The sequence below is a fragment of the Littorina saxatilis genome, linkage group LG4 (genome assembly GCF_037325665.1).
Source record: "Littorina saxatilis isolate snail1 linkage group LG4, US_GU_Lsax_2.0, whole genome shotgun sequence".
Taxonomy (NCBI): Eukaryota; Metazoa; Mollusca; class Gastropoda; order Littorinimorpha; family Littorinidae; genus Littorina; species Littorina saxatilis.
This window is the reverse complement of record NC_090248.1, coordinates 66,215,325-66,234,412: the sequence shown is the minus strand read 5'-3', so window position 1 is coordinate 66,234,412 and position 19,088 is coordinate 66,215,325. Positions and strand designations below refer to the sequence as shown.

At 45.0% G+C, this 19,088-nt stretch overlaps 2 protein-coding genes across 2 annotated transcripts in view; both read right to left on the bottom strand.

Moving 5' to 3' along the window:
* Positions 1-1,395: 1,395 nt before the first annotated feature.
* The window catches only part of LOC138965395 (cilia- and flagella-associated protein 54-like), a 103,974-nt gene continuing 86,281 nt past the window's right edge, over positions 1,396-19,088 (bottom strand). The window contains exons 57-71 of the mRNA XM_070337533.1: positions 18,486-18,679; positions 17,763-17,938; positions 17,029-17,211; positions 14,986-15,164; positions 14,227-14,354; positions 13,754-13,862; positions 13,139-13,297; positions 9,883-10,145; positions 7,742-7,867; positions 6,265-6,453; positions 5,282-5,505; positions 4,389-4,657; positions 3,561-3,693; positions 3,233-3,313; positions 1,396-2,266 (exon numbers count right to left, since the gene is read on the bottom strand). Of these exons, the coding sequence (XP_070193634.1) occupies positions 2,147-2,266; positions 3,233-3,313; positions 3,561-3,693; positions 4,389-4,657; positions 5,282-5,505; positions 6,265-6,453; positions 7,742-7,867; positions 9,883-10,145; positions 13,139-13,297; positions 13,754-13,862; positions 14,227-14,354; positions 14,986-15,164; positions 17,029-17,211; positions 17,763-17,938; positions 18,486-18,679 (2,533 nt within the window). The 3' untranslated portion in view covers positions 1,396-2,146. The remainder of the gene's footprint in view (positions 2,267-3,232; positions 3,314-3,560; positions 3,694-4,388; positions 4,658-5,281; positions 5,506-6,264; positions 6,454-7,741; positions 7,868-9,882; positions 10,146-13,138; positions 13,298-13,753; positions 13,863-14,226; positions 14,355-14,985; positions 15,165-17,028; positions 17,212-17,762; positions 17,939-18,485; positions 18,680-19,088) is intronic.
* On the bottom strand, positions 11,290-12,537 carry LOC138963698 (uncharacterized; the record flags this gene model as incomplete). Its single annotated transcript, XM_070335545.1, has 2 exons — positions 11,290-11,390; positions 12,462-12,537. Coding segments are annotated over 2 exons (177 nt in total), but the record flags the coding sequence as incomplete, so codon positions are not given.

The following is a 19,088-nucleotide window of genomic DNA, read 5'->3' as shown; positions in this document are numbered from 1 at the left end:
CGCTAAGAAGGATAGCACGCTTTTCTGTACCTCTCTTTGTTTTAACTTTCTGAGCGTGTTTTTAATCCAAACATATCATATCTATATGTTTTTGGAATCAGGAACCGACAAGGAATAAGATGAAAGTGTTTTTAAATTGATTTGGACAATTTAATTTTGATAATAATTTTTATATATTTAATTTTCAGAGCTTGTTTTTAATCCGAATATAACATATTTATATGTTTTTGGAATCAGCAAATGATGGAGAATAAGATAAACGTAAATTTGGATCGTTTTATAAATTTTAATTTTTTTTTACAATTTTCAGATTTTTAATGACCAAAGTCATTAATTAATTTTTAAGCCACCAAGCTGAAATGCAATACCGAACCCCGGGCTTCGTCGAAGATTACTTGACCAAAATTTCAACCAATTTGGTTGAAAAATGAGAGCGTGACAGTGCCGCCTCAACTTTCACGAAAAGCCGGATATGACGTCATCAAAGACATTTATCAAAAAAATGAAAAAAACGTTCGGGGATTTCATACCCAGGAACTCTCATGTCAAATTTCATAAAGATCGGTCCAGTAGTTTAGTCTGAATCGCTCTACACACACACACACACGCACGCACGCACACACACACGCACATACACCACGACCCTCGTTTCGATTCCCCCTCGATGTTAAAATATTTAGTCAAAACTTGACTAAATATAACAATTCAAAATGATAAAACTATTCAAACTTTGGTTCAAAATGGCTATATAACACATACTTCGTCCGTACCAAATGTGTTTGCTATGAATGCACTAGAGTGATGAAATTGTTGCAACAGAAAGTAAGAGAGAATAACTAAAAGAAGTAGACGCCGCACACTTTACACTTTTCTTCTGCAGACTAATATGAAATAATAGTTCCATCATAACAAACATAAATGCACACTTCAATGAAACAAAACCAAAAACGTTGGCAAACGAGTGTTAACAGAAAGTAAGAATTTTCTTTGTTCAATGGCAAAACTATCAAGCTTGGTGTCACAATACCCATAACGACAGAAATACCACCCCCAGTCACAAGCAGCAACTGTTCTCAATAATTGTGTGAAGTCACATGCAGCAACTGTTCTCAATAATTGTGTGAAGTCACAAACAAGTAGTACAAGCATTCAGTCGGTTACAGTCACTCATTTTCTCTTCATTTCTCTTTCTGTCAGTTGACATTTTCACAACTGCAAACACACAACATAGCTGAAATTCACACAGAAATAAAAATATCACACAAGAGTAGAGAATGGCAAGCCTCATATCCTCACGTGAACACAACAATGTACACAATTCACATCCACCAAAAGTTCATGTGACAAGTTAGGCAACAAAGAAACTCCAGAATTCCCTTTTATCACAGTCATAAGTCATATCAAAATTATTTATTCAAACACGTTTTTTACTTTTAACATACTTAGACATAATTCTATTCAACACATGCTTTTGAAATGCATAGTCATCGGAGGCATGTGTTTATCTAGTGCACCAAACTCATCCAAAAAACAAACAGATAAATATCATCCTTCCACACAGCACGCTCTAAGTCTCAAAACGTCTGTGCAAGGTGTGTTACCAGAGACGCTGTTACACCAGTCAATCAACCTCCTCAAAGTAGGACAGAAAAAAAACAAGTTTGATAAAAAAAAAAAAGTTCAGTTCAAACAAGTCATGGGATCAAGCTAACTGCCTCAGATGCCTGCAAAACTGGCATCAAGATTCTTTTAGCTGAGAGGTCTCGAGGAAAAAACTTGAAGACTAGTGTAGAAGATACGGAATGGTTCTGCCACATGGATCACAGAACAGTCTGTAGACTGGTACCTGTATCACAGATTGTAATTCAATAAAGTTGGCGTTTCAATGAAACGGATACTGTGATTGGTCGTAATTAAGGCCCTGTCGCTTTGCTTCGTTGGGCTTCAATGATGCTTTGATTGGGCATAAATCCACGATGACAACCTCGAAGTTTCAAATGGAGGCCTATCAATGTGTAGCTGGTATTAGCTGAGTGATGTTGAAAGAAGAGCTCGCCCCTGGTATCAACACTCTTGTTTTAGGTCAACGATGGTTGGAAAAGCCAGCCCAGCGACATCCACATGATGGGCGCTTCACCGTCAAGGTCTAGGGGAAGAGCTTGTAGACCCACTGCACAAGGTCAAGGCCACGCACCAGCATGCCCAGACTGGGGTCAAACAGCTGCTCCAGGCTCTTCAAGTTCTGCTTCGACACCTTAAAGGGGATCTGAAAACATACAGGAGCAACGTCAGACAGGAACAGACAGTGTTGTTTACACAAAACAAAAGACCAATGAAGGATGCTCCCCGCCTAAAAAAATCACACAAAAATCACAAAGGCAACAGAAGTAAGATCGGCACGGTTGGCCTAGTGGTAAGGCGTCCGCCCCGTGATCGGGAGGTCGTGGGTTCGAACCCCGGCCGGGTCATACCTAAGACTTTAAAAATTGGCAATCTAGTGGCTGCTCCGCCTGGCGTCTGGCATTATGGGGTTAGTGCTAGGACTGGTTGGTCCGGTGTCAGAATAATGTGACTGGGTGAGACATGAAGCCTGTGCTGCGACTTCTGTCTTGTGTGTGGCGCACGTTATATGTCAAAGCAGCACCGCCCTGATATGGCCCTTCGTGGTCGGCTGGGCGTTAAGCAAGCAAACAAACAAACAAACAAACAAACAAACAGAAGTAAGGGTTGAAGCAGCCTGCATGCAACTGAGGTCCAACAAAATGTTCTGACAGTGTCCCTTGTATATGAAGGACGCCATTTCCCCTTGTACAGTGGTACCTGTGACAAGAGGACACCCTTACAAGCAAGTTTAGATGTCCTTTCAATGCTGGTGTCATCTGAGAAGAGAAAGGCCAGATGCATTTTTCCAACATTTAAAGAAATGCTATCGTTATATATTTACAACCCATGCAGCAACATTGCATGCATTACATTACAGATATCACTGTACTAATTCAACCCAAAATAGCCCTGAATGCAAAATGTTGTACCCATCCAGCTACAATGATGTAAACCTTTCAGACAGCATCACATGTAAACATGACAGTGGGATATAAATGATGTAACAAACGACAATCCAATTACAGGGCACACTTTTCTTGTTTAACTAATCCACTGAATAAGCTTCTACACAAATTCCTCCGACATGCTAAAGAGTACAATTACAATCTATACAGCATAATGCTATTACCTCAGAAGCCACAGTTGCTCCCTGCTCGGGGATACAGCCCATGACAGATGCGATGTCATCTATGCACTGTCGCAGCAAACTCTGCAAAAGAGAAGGAAGAAAGTGCTGTTTGTACTACAGTAATACAATGTAATAATAATGATAATAAACATTTATTAATCGCCCCTTCTTGCTAGAGCTCACGGCGATGTAAAATAGCAAAAAACAACACACACACACACACACACACACACACACACACATGGGTGCATTCAGAAGCTTATTCTCGGCAGAAACAAATGACTTTCATGACTACAACACATAAACACAAAGAGAAAAATATATTCACCTCAAGATGTTCAGCTCGCTGCATTTTTGGCGACAGAGCCTTGATGCGCTGTGCTTTCTTCGGCTTGGAGGTGGCGGACTCTTTCCTCTTTTCCACCAGTGAGATCTCTCCTCTCTGGGCAAGCACTGCCAGCCTGAAACCCATCAACATATATCGTGCTTTGTTATTTCCTTGAAGATAAAAGCAAAAGGATCAAATGTCTCACCACACCTACTACAGTGTTACCTGTGATGAAAGGACACCCTTGGGACTGGCTAAAAGGATCAAATGTCTCACCACACCTACTACAGTGTTACCTGTGATGAAAGGACACCCTTGGGACTGGCTAAAAGTATCTCTACATTGCAGGTGACCAGGTACATTTTGGTACAGATAATAGAAAAAGAGACAACAGGAGGTCTCCTTTTAAAGGAGGTGGCCTCTCACTAAAGAGGCTACACATCGCTTGTACCATTAAAGTGTTCTTCTGAAAATGTAAACACAATCATACGCTTATGACACTAAAACAGAGGACGAGTCGTGAACATCCTCAACCGCTTATACCAGTGATCGCCATTTTTCATAACATTATTTCTTTACAAGTAAGATTCCTGGCTCCATCAAAAACAAGCAACACAGTCACTGGAACCAGTCAAAACAAGTCTAAATCTAAGTGATGACATTACATTTGTTGTAAAAAAAATGGATCAAAGGAACTATCAACCAGTTGCAGATTTCCTATCCGTTATTTTGCAATTTTTACAAGCAAAATATGTCCGTTTCTGGTTAACGCAATCACTGAATTCAGCACAAAAGTTGGCAAAACACATGCATAGTCTGTCCACTCACCTGTCATGCAAGTCGTTAATCTTATGCAGCGACACCCAGAGGAATCCTGGGAAGATGCTGCCCTGGGGCGTTGTCCCCTTGCGCGACAGGGCATACAGCAAAATGATCCTCCGATCGGCAGGGTTCATCTCGGGGCGAGCGGGGTCGGCCTCTTCCAGGGACGGCTGGTACCACTGCATGCAGACCTCGCTGTCTGTGCTGGTCAGAACCAGTTTGTCTGACGGCTTGTGTGGGTCTGACTGGCTGCCTGGGGGTGGTGGCGCTCTGGACTGTCAGCAAAAAGAAATACAGAGTATATATATGTAATGGAGTCCCCGAAGCACAAGAATTACCTTTGGAGGCAAAGCCAGTCAAAGAGAGTTGAGATTTTAGAGCTCATTTCTTAGCCCAACAACATCTGGTATGGGTAGGCAAAGGTTCCCCAGAGCATACTAGGAGACAGCAGCAGCCACACCCCATCACAAACACAACTCTACAATTCACAGGTGTCTCCTGTTCCACCTGACTGTTGACACACACACACACACACACACACACACACACACACACACACAATCAAACACAACACTAACCACACTCTCCACACTGGCTCTGTTCTCCTGTTCCACCACACACACACACACACACACACACACACACACAGAGACTCAAACACAACACACACACACACACACACACACACACACACACACACACACACACAGACTCAAACACAACACACACACACACACACACACACACACACACACACACACACACACACACACACACACACAAACACACACGAACACACACACACACACACACACACAGACTCAAACACAACACACACACACACACACACACACACACACACACACACACACACACACACACACAAACACAAGACTAACCACACTCTCCACACTGGTGCTGCTCTCCTGTTCCCCCAGACTGTTGAGCGACAGGTTGGAGGCGTAGGACTTGATGTTGAGGTCGGAGAGTCCGTGGCCGCCACTTGATGCAGTAAGCGCCACCAGGCAAGCTGGAGGGTAGATGGCGCAGCAATCACTGGCATACTGCGGCAGGCTGGTGCACAGGTACTGGTGTACATGGTTGAGGCGCGTGGAACACAGACCTGAAATGATGAGGATTTTGGAATGGTTTATAGTTACTTGTTATAAAACCTTTCTGTTCCCCAAATTGGAACAATTAAGGTGAGAAGAAACAGAACAAGATTACAATAAAAAAAAAGATAACAAATAAAGATATAATTTATGTGAAGGAATGGTTGGCAAGAGTGGTGAACTGTTGAGGAATTCTCGTTTCGTACCCAATCCGAAAATTTCATACCACCGTTTGAATACCCATAAGGCAATGCTTCCTTTCACCTACAACTGGTCAACAAGAAAGAACGCGTCCACTCAGTCCGCAAAGTTTATTGTTATCATATTCTTTCTGTTCCCAACAAGATGGTATAGATGGTTGTGATTCAAGTTCAACACAGACTTGAAATGAAATTATTTTCACATTTGTTCACATCTCTTTGCAGAGGCTTGCCTGACAGGTACGTACGTGGATGATCAAAATTGCTGTTAGGCAAAGTTGACATGTTTACATAAAGATGTTGTAAGCATGCAAGGCTTCCATAAGAGCTTGAGCTTGTCACTAACTGTTCTGTCGCACAATCAGCTAGATAACATTTTTACAACTGGTTATCCTTGCATAGTTCGCAATCATTATCTTCAAAGCCCCTATGTTCAATGGGCACAATACTTCACATTATTTCTTATGTTAACTCTCCGTATTCATCTTTCTATCCTAATAATTGAAAAAATGGGCACAAGTTGATTTCTCTAATTCAGTAACTTAAACTATCAAGACAAAAAACACTCACCAGAGAAGAGCGTGTATCGCACGACGTCAAAGTTCTGCCCAAGGTCAAACTGGGCGCGGCTGACAAAGCCAAGGTCAAAGTCAATGTTGTCCTCGCCCTCATTCTCACTCTCATGCACAGTGTCTGTCGGAGAACTGGAGGCAGCGATGGTGGCGGTACAGCACAGTCTCTGCAGAATGGTCTGATAGCCTGAAAATGAACACGAGTACATGTAATACTGTAATGCTCGATTCTAGCCTGTTCTGTGAACTTGCATGGATGAAACTTCAGAAGCTTTAAAATCAGAAAACATAGGCCTGGGATTTAAATGTCAAAATATGTGTATGTTTTCTGAGATTTCCCTTTCTCAGAGGTTCTGAAAATTCAGGAAGTAAGCGTTCACATAACAAAAAATTGAGATAGGAAGTTTCATCCATGAACCAATATTCTTTGTACAGCAGTATCAACAATGTCAGGGCCCTCTAACTTTGTCTAAGGAAAAGACACCTCCCACAAGTGGACACTTTCTGTTGTCTCTTTGTCTAGATATTCACTTGAACAAAATTGACAAGTCATGATCGAGAGGACACCTGCAATGTAGGGACATGCTGGGTTCCGTCCTGGAGGTGTCCTCTCAATGCAGGCACCACTGTAACACCTTCAGAAACAGTTTCTTTCCTGAGGCAGTCCTTGCGGCCTCAATGGTGGATCGTTCTTAGATCTGTTAGATTTGTGATATGTGTCACTTAAAGTTTTGAAAGGGATCGAGTATCCTTAAATGAAATATCTTGATAGATGTAAGGGTTGTGTCCTTTGAATAACTGTGTTAGCATGTACTCGGATTTATTATATTGATGACTATATTTTTAGATATGATTTTAGGGAATTCATTTATCTTTATCCATGTAACCTGTGATTATTCCTGTCAAATTGGTGCTAAAAGAACAACCAGTCCGTTTTGAACTGTCTGGTTGGTGTACACATGTAAATAGGCCCAGTGAAATTGAACACTTTATCTGTACATATTTATTATGATATAATATGCGTGTGGAAGGAGTGTGAAGTTTGGATGCATACACCATAACAAAATCCTGTGCTTTGCATTTGGTAAATAAACTGTTTGACTTTCAGGATGACAACTTCTTGTCATGTCCTCATTCGCACATTGTCTTTTGTTCTAAGTGCTTCCTTCCTTTCATTATTTGGCTTTTCAATGGAAACTGTATGTTCTACTAAGTTTTATTTTCCAGGCAGAGACATCATACATGAGTCATCCTCCATTCTGAATTGACAGATGACCACCGGATGTATGCATGAGTGTGTATTCACTGTTGGAAGATACCATCTTTCTCCTGCGGTTCTTCTTAGTCGTTCATGAGCTGAAACTTCCACGGCTTTTACGAGAATGGCCATTTTTACCCTGCCATTTAGGCAGCCATATGCCGCTTTCGGGGGAAGATTCTCCTCTAGTAAAGAACAAAATACAGAAGACACTTACCCAGCAAGTGAATCCACGAGAGATCAAAGGAGGCAGCACGGGCCTTGTTGATCTGATCTTCGTACGTCTCCTGCACCTTGACCTCCTGGGCCTCTATCAGCGGGGCCAGCTCCTCCTCTATCTCGTCTGCAACACATCACCATGGATACAGATGTGAGCCTCATTTCTTGGTTCACCAATACAGTGAAACCCCCTTTTAACACTTTCGCGACGGGACGCTGATAAATCAGTAACAGCGCGGACACGCCCAGGGACGGGACGCGCATTTTTCAGTAAGAGCCATACAGGGTACACGACTCGTGATTGCTTCCCGGTTTTTGAAGCTTGCAGTAAATTGAGTTGTTTCCCTTGACACACTTGGCGTGCCCTTCCGCCATATGCAAAATTAGCCTGATTTGTGTTTTTTTTTCGAGAAAAAAAATGAATCGAAGGCGAGCCTTGTCACGGGAGGAGATTCTCCGGATGTTGGATCTTGAGGACCCTGTAGATCATGATTCCGACATGTTGTTTTCGCCTCAAGAAAGCGATAATAGCGGTGATATTGAGGAAGAAACAGTCCTGTTGTTGCTAGTATGAGTCGGCAAACTACACGTGTTAGGGTGGTACTGCATGAATCTTCGAATGTGTAGTTGCAAGGGGGGCGTGGCAGCACTGATAACAATGGATGGCTGGAGCCTCCTAATCCTTTTGGAAATGTTCATAGGTGTACAGTTGGGACTTTGTTGTGAAAATGTGACTTATATTCAATATGGATTACCTAGACATCATTTGGTGAGTGTCACAGTTTTGTTTCATTTGAGTCAGGATGCTGTGAGTGAATGCGGGATTTGCTTGTTTTTTTCTTTGTACTGTCTCCTTATTTCTGTGTAGAATTTTAACAATATTTCAGCTAATTCATAGGTTTTACACCTTGTTTGGTTATAAAATTATTTATAATACTTTCTGTTGAAAAAAAACTTTTAAAAAAGCAGTGGAAAAGAAAACACACAAAAAAACGTTAAAAAACACAAATTATCCCCCTTTGCTAAAACAAATCGCGTGACAAACTTCTATGTTTTTAGAATCAGGAACACATAAAGAATCAGATGAATACAGTTTTAGAAATTTAAGATTTGTATTGACCAAATAACTCATTGATTAATTATTATGCTCCCAACCTGAAATGCAATCCCCTAGTCCGAGCTTCTTCGAAGATTGAATTGCAATTAATTTGATCGAAAACTTTAAAGGTGTGACAGTGCAAAAAGTTTGACTAAAAGCCAGTCATCATCAAAGACATTTTTCAAAAAGAAGGATGAGTATTGCACATGTTTTAGGCGAATACAGATGGTGCACTTTACTAGGCCTTTAAGACCCCCCAGTTTAAAACTTCCTCCCTTTTAAGAGGAGGCACTAAATTCAATGTTAAAAGTATTATTTTTTTTCATAACTCTTGGGTCAAAAATTGTTTTAAAATTGAAGTACTCAGTCCATCTTTTTCTCAGACTTTGTGTTCCTAGCCTGTGTAAAGTTAACCCCCATTGTGAGACTCCCTCCTTTTCAGTCCATCTTTTTCTCAGACTTTGTGTTCCTAGCCTGTGTAAAGTTAACCCCCATTGTAAGACTCCCTCCTTTTAAGACATGGTTTTCCAGATTTTGGGAGGTCTTTAAAGGGGGGTTCCACTGTATCAAATTAGTTTGTGTTTGGCATAAAACAGACACTACAAGTGTTGACTGTGGACGCAGACAGGGAAGAACAGAGGAGACTCTCCGTTGTATATATATATCGGAGGAGTATTGGCAATTTAACTTTTATTCCCGTCAACCACACAGCTTCATTCCAGAGCTATCACACATGTGAATGAGCGCTTCTGGGGTGATAACGCGAGACAACTCCTGTGATCTTGCCGTGAGGTGGTGCCAGTTACCAGCCGAAAGAAAGAAGGGGCATAACCTCACCAGAACCGACCATTGTCTGTTTACCGTATAAAATGCACGACTTACACACAAGCTGTTACCAAACCAATATGCTATTTGGGACCAATGCAATTTTTTTTTTCTTCTCGTGTGATCTTGCCGCGAGGTGGCGCCAGTTACCAGCCGAAAAAAAAGGGGGCATAACCTCACCAGAACCGCCCATTGAAACAGCTGAGCAAACTCACTTTTGAAGACTTTCTTCTTCTCTCCCAGCACGTACGGGTTCATCATGTCGAGGGCGGCGAAGTCGGGCATGCAGCGCTGAGCTTTCTCCGCCACTTTCTGGGCCGTGATGGCCGTGTCCCCGATCATCATCCCTCGTGCTCGCATGGCCTGGGCTGTGGCGGCCGCGCAGCGAATAGCCACCCACGCTGCTCGCCGCTCTTTCTCCGACTCCGTCTCCTCCTCTTTCATCTTGGTCATGGACCGCTCCTTCTTGCTCTTCCACCTACACAATAAATTGTTGACTTTAAAAAGATATGATACACACACACACACACACACACACACACACACACACACACACACACACACAACCACACACACAACCACACACACACACACACACACACACACACAAACCACACACACACACAAACCACACACACACACAAACACACACAAACCACACACACACACAGACACACACACACACACACACACACACACACACACATGCACATCCTGGCGGTGACCTGTAGACTATTCTTCCTCTGCTGATACTGCTGATTCACCGATACATTAACTCTATTCAGTTCTCGAAAATTCTTTGTCATTTCCTCGGGAGACATACATAAGAAATGGCATAATTTTTACGTGACACCATCATTCGCAATATTACTTCTAATCGAACTATGTTTCGCTTTTGACAGCAGAGATTTTGCTTTACAAGAGGGGGTCAAAAAGAAACGTCTTGGCTGGTTTAGTTTGTGTCGTTTCTCATTAAAAGATGTTTGATGGTCAAGGTGGATTGATTTAGGTTTTGGAGTTTGGTTGTGATCCACAGTGGGTGTGGTTCACAGTGGGTGTGGTTCACAGTGGGTGTGGTTCATGGTGGGTGTGGTTCACGGTGGGTGTGGTTCACAGTGGGTGTGGTTCACGGTGGGTGTGGTTCACGGTGGGTGTGGTTCACAGTGGGTGTGGTTCACAGTGGGTGTGGTTCACGGTAGGTGTGGTTCACAGTGGGTGTGGTTCACAGTGGGTGTGGTTCACAGTGGGTGTGGTTCACAGTGGGTGTGGTTCACAGTGGGTGTGGTCCACAGTGGGTGTGGTCCACAGTGGGTGTGGTCCACAGTGGGTGTGGTTCACGGTGGGTGTGGTTCACAGTGGGTGTGGTTCACAGTGGGTGTGGTTCACAGTGGGTGGGGTTCACGGTGGGTGTGGTTCACAGTGGGTGTGGTTCACGGTGGGTGTGGTTCACAGTGGGTGTGGTTCACGGTGGGTGTGGTTCACAGTGGGTGGGGTTCACGGTGGGTGTGGTTCACAGTGGGTGTGGTTCACGGTAGGTGTGGTTCACAGTGGGTGTGGTTCACGGTGGGTGTGGTTCACAGTGGGTGTGGTTCACAGTGGGTGTGGTTCACAGTGGGTGTGGTTCACAGTGGGTGTGGTTCACAGTGGGTGTGGTCCACAGTGGGTGTGGTCCACAGTGGGTGTGGTCCACAGTGGGTGTGGTTCACAGTGGGTGTGGTCCACAGTGGGTGTGGTTCACAGTGGGTGTGGTTCACAGTGGGTGTGGTCCACAGTGGGTGTGGTTCACAGTGGGTGTGATCCACAGTGGGTGTGGTTCACAGTGGGTGTGGTTCACGGTGGGTGTGGTTCACAGTGGGTGTGATCCACAGTGGGTGTGGTTCACAGTGGGTGTGGTTCACAGTGGGTGTGATCCACAGTGGGTGTGGTTCACAGTGGGTGTGGTTCACAGTGGGTGTGGTTCACAGTGGGTGTGGTTCACGGTGGGTGTGGTTCACAGTGGGTGTGGTTCACAGTGGGTGTGGTTCACAGTCGGTGAGGTTCACAGTGGGCGAGGTTCACAGTCGGTGTGATCCACAGTGGGTGTGGTTCACAGTGGGTGTGGTTCACGGTGGGTGGGGTTCACGGTGGGTGTGGTTCACGGTAGGTGTGGTTCATGGTGGGTGTGGTTCATGGTGGGTGTGGTTCAGAGTGGGTGTGGTTCACAGTGGGTGTGGTTCACAGTGGGTGTGGTTCACAGTGGGTGTGGTTCACAGTGGGTGTGATCCACAGTGGGTGTGGTTCATGGTGGGTGTGGTTCACAGTGGGTGTGGTTCACAGTGGGTGTGGTTCACAGTGGGTGTGATCCACAGTGGGTGTGGTTCATGGTAGGTGTGGTTCATGGTAGGTGTGGTTCACAGTGGGTGTGGTTCACAGTGGGTGTGGTTCACGGTAGGTGTGGTTCATGGTAGGTGTGGTTCACAGTGGGTGTGATCCACAGTGGGTGTGGTTCACGGTGGGTGTGGTTCACGGTGGGTGTGGTTCACGGTGGGTGTGGTTCACAGTGGGTGTGGTTCACAGTGGGTGTGGTTCACAGTGGGTGTGGTTCACAGTGGGTGTGGTTCACAGTGGGTGTGGTTCACAGTGGGTGTGGTTCACAATGGGTGAGGTTCACAGTGGGTGTGGTTCACAGTGGGTGAGGTTCAGAGTAGGTGTGGTTCACAGTGGGTGTGGTTCACAGTGGGTGTGGTTCACGGTGGGTGTGGTTCACAGTGGGTGTGGTTCACAGTGGGTGTGGTTCACAGTGGGTGTGGTTCACAGTGGGTGTGGTTCACAGTGGGTGTGATCCACAGTGGGTGTGGTTCATGGTGGGTGTGGTTCACAGTGGGTGTGGTTCACAGTGGGTGTGGTTCACAGTGGGTGTGGTTCACAGTGGGTGTGGTTCACAGTGGGTGTGGTTCACGGTGGGTGTGGTTCACAGTGGGTGTGGTTCACAATGGGTGAGGTTCACAGTGGGTGTGGTTCACAGTGGGTGTGATCCACAGTGGGTGTGGTTCACAGTGGGTGTGATCCACAGTGGGTGTGGTTCAAGGAGTAAAGAGGGGGATGGATGCTGTCCATCATACAACATGAATTGCACTTTCCGTCATCTCCTTCTTTCTCTGAGTCTGAGACAAGAACGCTTTATATGTTCGTGGACGTATCTGAATTCAAGAATGTCAGATTATAAACTCTATGCTACAGAATATGGCCACATGCACTGTTAGTTTTTCTCTCTCTCCTTTTTCATTATTCACAGTTAATAAATTGTCTCCAATTAAGTCAAGTTCAAACCCATTTAATGAACGCCTTTCACATGTGAAACATTTGCAAAGGAGAACAAATTTTAAATTTGATTAAAATAATGCCAATGCATGAACAATAACATCTGCCAGCTCTTGCAGGCACATCCCTGTTCCTGCCCATTGTGTAAACTGACCGTTTCTTTACACTGACCGTTTCTTCTCCCTGACGGAAGACTTGGTGCTGGCCGAGGACTCCTCCCCACTGTCACCTCCCGTGACAGACTCCAGGATCGATCCCTCCTTCACCCGTATGCCCCCACAGCTGAACAGGTAGACAAAAGCCAGCTCCAGGTAGGCTTGACGAATCAGCCTGAAACCGATTACAATTTAATTTTTGGCATTACTGTCTCTGACTCCAGGTAAAATCTGTGTGTGACTTGGGTCCCCAAACTTCGATCGATCATTTCAAGCCCAACACCTCCCCCCCCCCCCCCCCCCCCCACCCCCACCCCCCTCCAGTTTATTTCTTTCAGAGGGCTTTAGACATCACCAAATGGTGTGAAAAGCTTTGCTCGCAAGTCACTGTATAAACTCATGCACTCAGTCAAAATACTGCACAACCATAATAATAATACATGTAATAATGAGGATACTTATATGGCGCAAATCCTAAAATAATTCTGAGTACCTTACAAAAACATACACAAATGCCACACACAAATTTGTCTTCAGACTTGAGCAAGCCTTACAACAGCCAAAGAAGCCAACAGACTTTATTCCATGTGTTTGAGAAGGAGATAATATGAAGATTGCGGCAGAGACTCACCCCAGGTCATGGTCATTGGCGAAGGAGATCTTGATAGCTTCCAGGAATGTTGCGGCAGCAGCACGGGGCTGGTACTTGCCTTGGTACACCAACCTCTTCTGGATCTTGCCTGTACAACAGTCACCCATAGAATGTTACATCTTACACCTTGCTCATTCTCTGTTTCTAGTCCCTGGTTGTATGAAGGAAGCACCTTGGCATATGACAGAACATACCGCCAGCTCTTCATGGGGCAAACGTGTTGAGAAAATCGGTTCAGACTAAAGGATTGTAATGTAAAAGAACAAAAGTCGCAAGGGAATTTTTAACAGAAAGTTTCTTGAATTCTGCCATGGGTAACAGTATCAGATTGAGAGGACTAAGTAGCAGGCTGGGTAAGCATAACACACACACCACCCACACCCATAACCACACACACACACACACTCACACACACACACACACACACACACACACACACACGTTACACTGACCCATGCAGAGCAGTATCTCGACCTCGGTGCTGGCCTCACGTCGCATGCTGACCTGCATGATCTCTAGCGCTGTACTCAGCACGCCCAGACACTCCCCCCACTGCACCTGGGGCCCCTCCTCCACTTGCCTCAACACACAAACACCATCAACTCATGAGTGTAAACAATAGACTATACCGTACTGAACAAACACAGATCCTGTTGGCTTTTTTTTTTTTTACAATCTGAACAAAAACAGTTAATTGGACTAATGCTTATAACCAAAGGGAAGTAAGCACTTTAAATGCATATAACATGTACAATGGAGTAAGCGAGAGTTATACGGAACCAATCTCCTGGCACCTGAGAGAATAACAAGCATTGAAATTAACAAGCAACTTTCATCCTCAAAAATGTGATTTTGACTAATGCTAATTTAAACGAGACTTGTCCCACCAGCATGCGAGGTATACTAACGTCAAAAGATTGATATTTCCATATGTACCAAAATATGACATTTGATGCAGATCAAGACAGTCAGTGTTCTATGAGACAGTCCTAAGACAGGTCTTTCTCTAGAAACAAAATTAGAGTACAATCCCACCTGTATACAGCACAAAAACCATTAACCTATCACTGAGACGATTCTGATTCTGATTGTCAATCGCCTTTTACGCTCGGATTTCAGCTCTGGGGATGCAGAGCATTCTTCTGCAGAGCCTCCGCAGTTTACGACTACATTGCAAACAACCTGATCAACAGAGAATCGAACCAGCTTACCCGTTCCTGATGTCCTTGGCCAGGTTGCGAGATATGGCGTGTCCGATCCTCAGTTTGAGCTGGGCCAGACGCAAGACCTGCAGGGTGTAGATGTTCTCCATGGGGCTGACCGGTACAGACAGGTGTCGCAACTGACCTTTGGGCAGGTGGTGCTCTATGCGCTCGCCTAGGGCCTCCATCTGCACACATACCAACATCAAGAATGTTTGGCAACATGCATTTTTGTTTATCTATGTTAAATAAATGCGGGAGGTTGCATTGGTGTAGCGTTTAGAGCAGGCGTCTCTTACACATGAGGTGTGGGGTTTGAGTACAACTCAGGGCATGTACACCAAGAGCCCAACCAACTGACTGCTCTCCACTTCACACATCAACAACTCAGGGCATGTACACCAAGAGCCCAACCAACTAACTGCTCTCCACTTCACACATCAAGGATTTCGCTGCTGTTTGTCATTTCCTTTTTACATTTAGTCAAGTTATGACTAAATGTTTTAACATCGAGGGGGAATCGAGACGAGGGTCGTGGTGTATGTGTGTGTGTGTGTGTGTGTGTGTGTGTGTGTGCGTGTGTGTAGAGCGATTCAGACCAAACTACTGGACCGATCTTTATGAAATTTGACATGAAAGTTCCTGGGTATGATATCCCCATACATTTTTTTCATTTTTTTGATTAATGTCTTTGATGACGTCATATCCGGCTTTTCGTGAAAGTTGAGGCGGCACTGTCACGCTCTCATTTTTCAACCAAATTGGTTGAAATTTTGGTCAAGTAGTCTTCGACGAAGCCCGGACTTCGGTATTGCATTTCAGCTTGATGGCTTAAAAATTAGTTAATGACTTTGGTCATTAAAAATCTGAAAATTGTAAAAAAAAAATAAAAATTTATAAAACGATCCAAATTTACGTTCATCTTATTCTCCATCATTTGCTGATTCCAAAAACATATAAATATGTTATATTCGGATTAAAAACAAGCTCTGAAAATTAAATATATAAAAATTATTATCAAAATTAAATTGTCCAAATCAATTTAAAAACACTTTCATCTTATTCCTTGTCGGTTCCTGATTCCAAAAACATATAGATATGATATGTTTGGATTAAAAACACGCTCAGAAAGTTAAAACGAAGAGAGGTACAGAAAAGCGTGCTATCCTTCTCAGCGCAACTACTACCCCGCTCTTCTTGTCAATTTCACTGCCTTTGCCGTGCGCGGTGGACTGACGATGCTACGAGTATACGGTCTTGCTGCGTTGCATTGCGTTCAGTTTCATTCTGTGAGTTCGACAGCTACTTGACTAAATGTTGTATTTTCGCCTTACGCGACTTGTTTCCTTCTAATGTTAAGAGGATATTCCATTTACAAACTATTTTTAATTATGTGAAAAGCTAGCGGCAACAAGAGTGGCGCTACCCAGGTGTGTGCGTGTTTAGGTGTAATCAGCCACCTGCACTTATGGCAGAATGACCGGGGTCTTTCACAAGCCACAGTGGTGACATGGGGGTGGAACTTGGATACTGTCTCTGAGTCTGCACATAAAGTTGACTCCTGTCCGGCCCAGCCCAGATTCGAACCCGTGACCCGCAGATCACAAGTCCAGTGCTCTACAAACTGAGCTACCGGGCCCCCCTCAAACCGAGCTACCGGGCCCCCCCTCAAACTGAGCTACCGGGCCCCCCCTCAAACTGAGCTACCGTCCCCCCCTCAAACTGAGCTACCGGGCCCCCCCTCAAACTGAACTACCGTCCCCCCCTCAAACTGAGCTACCGGGCCCCCCCTCAAACTGAGCTACCAGGCCCCCCCTCAAACTGAGCTACCGGGCCCCCCCTCAAACTGAGCTACCGGGCCCCCCCTCACACTGAGCTACCGGGCCCCCCCTCAAACTGAGCTACAGGGCCCCCCCTCAAACTGAGCTACCGGGCCCCCCCTCAAACTGAGCTACCGGCCCCCCCCTCACACTGAGCTACAGGGCCCCCCCTCAAACTGAGCTACCGGGCCCCCCCTAAAAAAATAAAGAACCAAATGACTAGAAACCCCACCTGACCAAGGATGATGTCCTGGGCCTGTAGGTAGGCCTGCAGTGTACGCTGCGTGGGGCTGTCCGTGGGAACCTCGTTGGGCTTGGTGGCCTCTAGGTCAGTGCGCAGGATGATGCAGGTGGCCAGCAGCTCTTCTGCCGGCATCGACAGACAGCTGATGCTGCGCAGCAGACACACTGCATCCTGGGAAAAGATTGTCCGTAATATTTGAGCTGACAGAAAATTTGGTGCTTCCCGATCAAGCGTTGACTAGCAAGTGACGCTTAGTTAATTACATGTGACCTGAACTGGAAATCTAATTGGCTCTTCCTTATCAGACAACTGTGTCTCTAATTGGTTCTCAATTATCCTGTCCCCCCTCTTGGCCAAAATAACAATTGTCCCGTGCTATTATAAAAGCTTTTATTGAACCACAACATTTATTTATGACTGGAAATTTGTGTACATGTGTTTGGCATTGTACGATGAGTGACACATATGTGAATAATACAGACGTAAACATACACTTTTCTTCTAGGGGGCTATAACAGACCAGGGAGTATATTGTTGTCTCATTCGACTTGTCTCTCTCACTCTCAAGCACACAAACACACCCAAATACACACACACAGAGTAACACACACACACACACACACTCTGCAAATAATATTTAACACTCACATCAACACACGCCCAACCACCTACAACCCAACCCCCCCCCCCCCTTCACACCCCCTCCCAATCCACACACTTACTTCCAGTATAGTAACAGTCTGCTCCAGACTGCGACCCTCCATGATGTTCAGCAGCGCCCCCTGGACCAGGAACTCGGCCTGCAACTCCACGTCACCGCACGCCTCCGCTTCCTTCAGTCCTTCCACGCAGTACTGTCGGCACTCCGCTAGCTCTGTCAACACCTTGTTGTCTGCTCCTGTGGTAGAGAGAGAGAGAAGAGAGATAAATAAGGTGTAAACGTCTACATCTCCACATGCCTCTGCCTCTTTCAGTCCCTCAAAGCAGTACTGTCGGCACTCCGCTAGCTCTGTCAACACCTTGTTGTCTGCTCCTGTGGTAGAGAGAGAGAGAGAGAAGGAGAGATAAATAAGGTGTAAAGGTCTACATCTCCACATGCCTCTGCCACCTTTAGTCCTTCCATACAATACTGTCTGCACTCCGCTAGCTCCGTCAGCACCTTCTTGTCTGTCCCTGTGGCAAAGAGAGAGAAGAGAGATAAATAAGGTGTGTACGTCTCAGTCAGGCACTCACATGACTTTCATTACCTTTGGAGGCAAAGCCAGTCAAACAGCAGCGAGTTTGGGTGAATTTAATAGTCCTGTAAAATCTGCTTTGAGAACTCAAAAGTTTGCAGGAACAGATTTTTGAAGGGCTATCAAATTAGCCTAAACCCGCTCCCTATTTCACTGGCTTTGCCTCCAAAGGTAATTTGCGTGTTTCGTGCACTGGGTGTTTCAACTTACCTTTGACCTCCCCCATGCCTCGTATCTCCATGTTGAGCGTCTTGACGAGGGCCATACGACAGGTGAGCCACAGACGCGGATCGAGGCGGGCGCGACTCTGGAAGTTCTGGAACTGGAACTGGTTGCTCTCCACGTCCACCAGCCTGACCTCCGCCCCCTTGCGACCCGTCTTGTTCCCCTTCATCGAGGACGGCCTGAGAGAGAAGAGAATTGGTAAGGTTTCCACAAAGTTTCTGTTGCTATGTCAGTGGAACCCTTTAATTGCTGTAAGTTTTTCTACATTCTGATGAAAAAGTATCTTGGAAAACAATACAGAATTAAGGTGAATTCAATAGATTTCACAGTGATTTAATCTAAGAAAATTTTAAATCTAGACAACACAAAGCCTTCTACAAGGTGTGAGATGAAAGTTTCACAGTGTAAAAAAGAAAATAATCCAGGCTGTGTTATGAAACCTGGACATTTCTAACAAACAGAAAGACAGACGGTCCATGCAGAGGGAGTAAAGGGTCTGTGGGTTGAGCTAGGCCAGAGGATGACCTTTTCCCATTGACTGACACACAGACAACACTGGGAAACAACAAAGTTTCACAAACCAGTGCA